The sequence below is a fragment of the Amphimedon queenslandica genome, unplaced genomic scaffold (genome assembly GCF_000090795.2).
Source record: "Amphimedon queenslandica unplaced genomic scaffold, v1.1 AMPQUscaffold_8024_Cont20029, whole genome shotgun sequence".
Classification (NCBI taxonomy): domain Eukaryota; kingdom Metazoa; phylum Porifera; class Demospongiae; order Haplosclerida; family Niphatidae; genus Amphimedon; species Amphimedon queenslandica.
Window position 1 is genome coordinate 1 of NW_003551696.1, and position 2,324 is coordinate 2,324.

Genomic DNA, 2,324 nt, shown 5'->3' on the forward strand with positions numbered 1-2,324 from the left:
GTTAATTTGATCTGAAGAATCAAAAACATCAGACATAAGCCACTCTAAAGAATTCAAATCAAACTAAAGGAGATTCCCCTATTATTATTATACAAACACATGTACATGTACATCTACTTATAGTGACTTTTTTGCTTCATTTTAATTTTTTTTGCATTATTTTAGAGCTCAATTTTTTCTCTAGCATAACTAAAAAAGGGCTTCAATATGCTATAAAAATTAAAATATAAACTATAGTCAAGTTTGAAGTATACAAAGACACAATAATATGTAGCAAAAAATATTTTTTACATAATACAAATAGTCTACAAAAGCATTTTTTCAAATATAATCATCATTATCTGAAATATTTTTGTAGCTTCCTTTATCTTCTTGACTTAGAGCAATATCACTAACCACTCCTGTATCAACATAGCCTTCATTATCTTCATTATCTTGATCATTTTGATTCACATGACTAACATAGCTGTCATTATCTTGATCATCTTGATTCACTTGACTAACATAGCTGTAATTGTCTTGATCTTCTTGATTTCTTATAGCATCATCATTATCATTATCATTATTGTGAAGATTTTTTTTCTTTACTGCTGGTATTTCTTCATAATGGCCTGCAGGTATTTCATCATATATGTGAATAGCTGATGCTTTAATGTATGCTGGGTTAGACTGGGGAAGGAGAATGTTATCTTGGCTAATGTTGCTAAGATAAATCATATTGTTAGACATTGGGACAACTACATTATCTTCATAAACTATTAACCTAGGTAGTATTAGCTTAAGTATTTTATGTATAATATGAACTTACTTGTCTTTTTTGTCCTTTGGTCTCTTTTTTAAAATAAAAATGACAATTATCAATGGTATTGCTACAATCAACACTGTAATAATAACACTAGCTGCTATAGATCCTCCAACAATAGCTTCAATTGACGTAGAACCGGGAGTACTAGTGCTAGTGCTAGTAGGCCCAGTAGTAGTAGTAATTGCAGTAATAGTAGTAGTACTACTAGTAATAGTAGTACTACTACTAGTACTAGTAGTTCTAGTATATACTAGCGTCCATTCAGGGCCAGTGACACCATTTGGTGGAAACACTAAATTTCTTCCCACTCTGACCTGTATAGGTACACATAATGAGATTGTAGAGTATTAATGAAGAATATACTTACTCTTAGTACTAGTGTGGTACCTGATGGCTTGCCTGGTGGCCTACAGGTAATCTCCTATATATTATGAATTATATTATATATACATGCCTATACCGGAATGAAGAAATCACTTACAGTATTAGAGCTTGTTCTGACATTACACACATCGTTATCATTGTCTCCTAGTGTAATATTAATCTCTGAATCACGAACAGATCTTATGTTCATTCCCTGAAATACATAAAATAATTTTTTTATCATTACAGAACTTACTGTAATAGTAATAACTTTACTACCATCAACTGATATAGATCTTGAGTTAACATCAATACCAGTAAATATTGGATTAGGTTGCAGTGTTAGTCTCAGATCAGTATTCATGTAATTAGGTGACTCTGCTCCATCTAACATTAGCATGTATTCAATATGTGTCCCATAGTAACTGCTGTCTGTCACATTACTAATATTAGGAGCAATACAGACCAATGTAGCATCAGTATTAAAGACACAAGACTACAAAAGATACATAACTACATAAACAAGTACATTATACTAACCTCAATACTACTAGGAATCAATCTACTATCAGTAATAGTAATAGTAGGAGACTGAACTGAATTTAAATTAGCACCAGTGAATACTAGTTGAATGCCACCACTAAAAGAATAAGTGTGCAATGAAGAGTATGCAGTATTGTTATACCATGTACTTACGCTGGTATTATGTTCATAGGGCTGATACTATCAAAAGTAGGATCAGGTTTATAATGATAACTTATACTAGTATTAAAGAATGAAGCTCCATTGACTGATACTATTACATTCTTCATACAGTCACTAGCATTTACACTACCAGTAACACAATTGATCTCAGTATTAGTAATACTCCTATACACAATAATTATGTAATGATAATTATTTTAGTAATACTCCTATACACAATAATTATGTAATGATAATTATTTATTGGTTCTATACTTACATAATAGTACAGTTAACATCAGGACATGTGTTTCTCTTCTTTCTTGATGATGATTCTCTCAGTATTACTCTAGTCATTTCTTTATTACCAATATCAAAGTCAGTACCTTGTACTTTTATTCTAGTACCACCACTAAACAGGACCATATGTAGGACTGACTGATTGAATGATTGGTGTTATGAACTGGTACTG

At 31.2% G+C, this 2,324-nt stretch overlaps 1 protein-coding gene across 1 annotated transcript; it reads right to left on the reverse strand.

Moving 5' to 3' along the window:
- Positions 1-311: 311 nt before the first annotated feature.
- LOC109591493 (plexin-A4-like) lies at positions 312-2,278 on the reverse strand. Its single transcript, XM_020007220.1, has 8 exons — positions 2,133-2,278; positions 1,865-2,038; positions 1,709-1,808; positions 1,425-1,664; positions 1,287-1,382; positions 1,173-1,226; positions 809-1,119; positions 312-763 (listed from the first exon to the last, which is right to left on the reverse strand). The coding sequence occupies exons 1-8, from the start codon at positions 2,276-2,278 to the stop codon at positions 322-324; spliced, it is 1,563 nt and encodes a 520-aa protein (XP_019862779.1). The 3' UTR covers positions 312-321.
- Between the last annotated feature and the right edge of the window lie 46 nt (positions 2,279-2,324).

What these genes read in the sequence shown, in the direction of transcription:
- LOC109591493 (XM_020007220.1), bottom strand. Translation starts at nt 2,278, where the DNA reads ATGGTCCTGTTTAGTGGTGGTACTAGAATAAAAGTACAAGGTACTGAC. An exon ending in CCTATGAACATAATACCAGC is followed by an intron (nt 1,809 to 1,864) that starts GTAAGTACATGG and finishes TTATTCTTTTAG; the next exon opens with TGGTGGCATTCAACTAGTAT. An exon ending in TGATTCCTAGTAGTATTGAG is followed by an intron (nt 1,665 to 1,708) that starts GTTAGTATAATG and finishes TATCTTTTGTAG; the next exon opens with TCTTGTGTCTTTAATACTGA.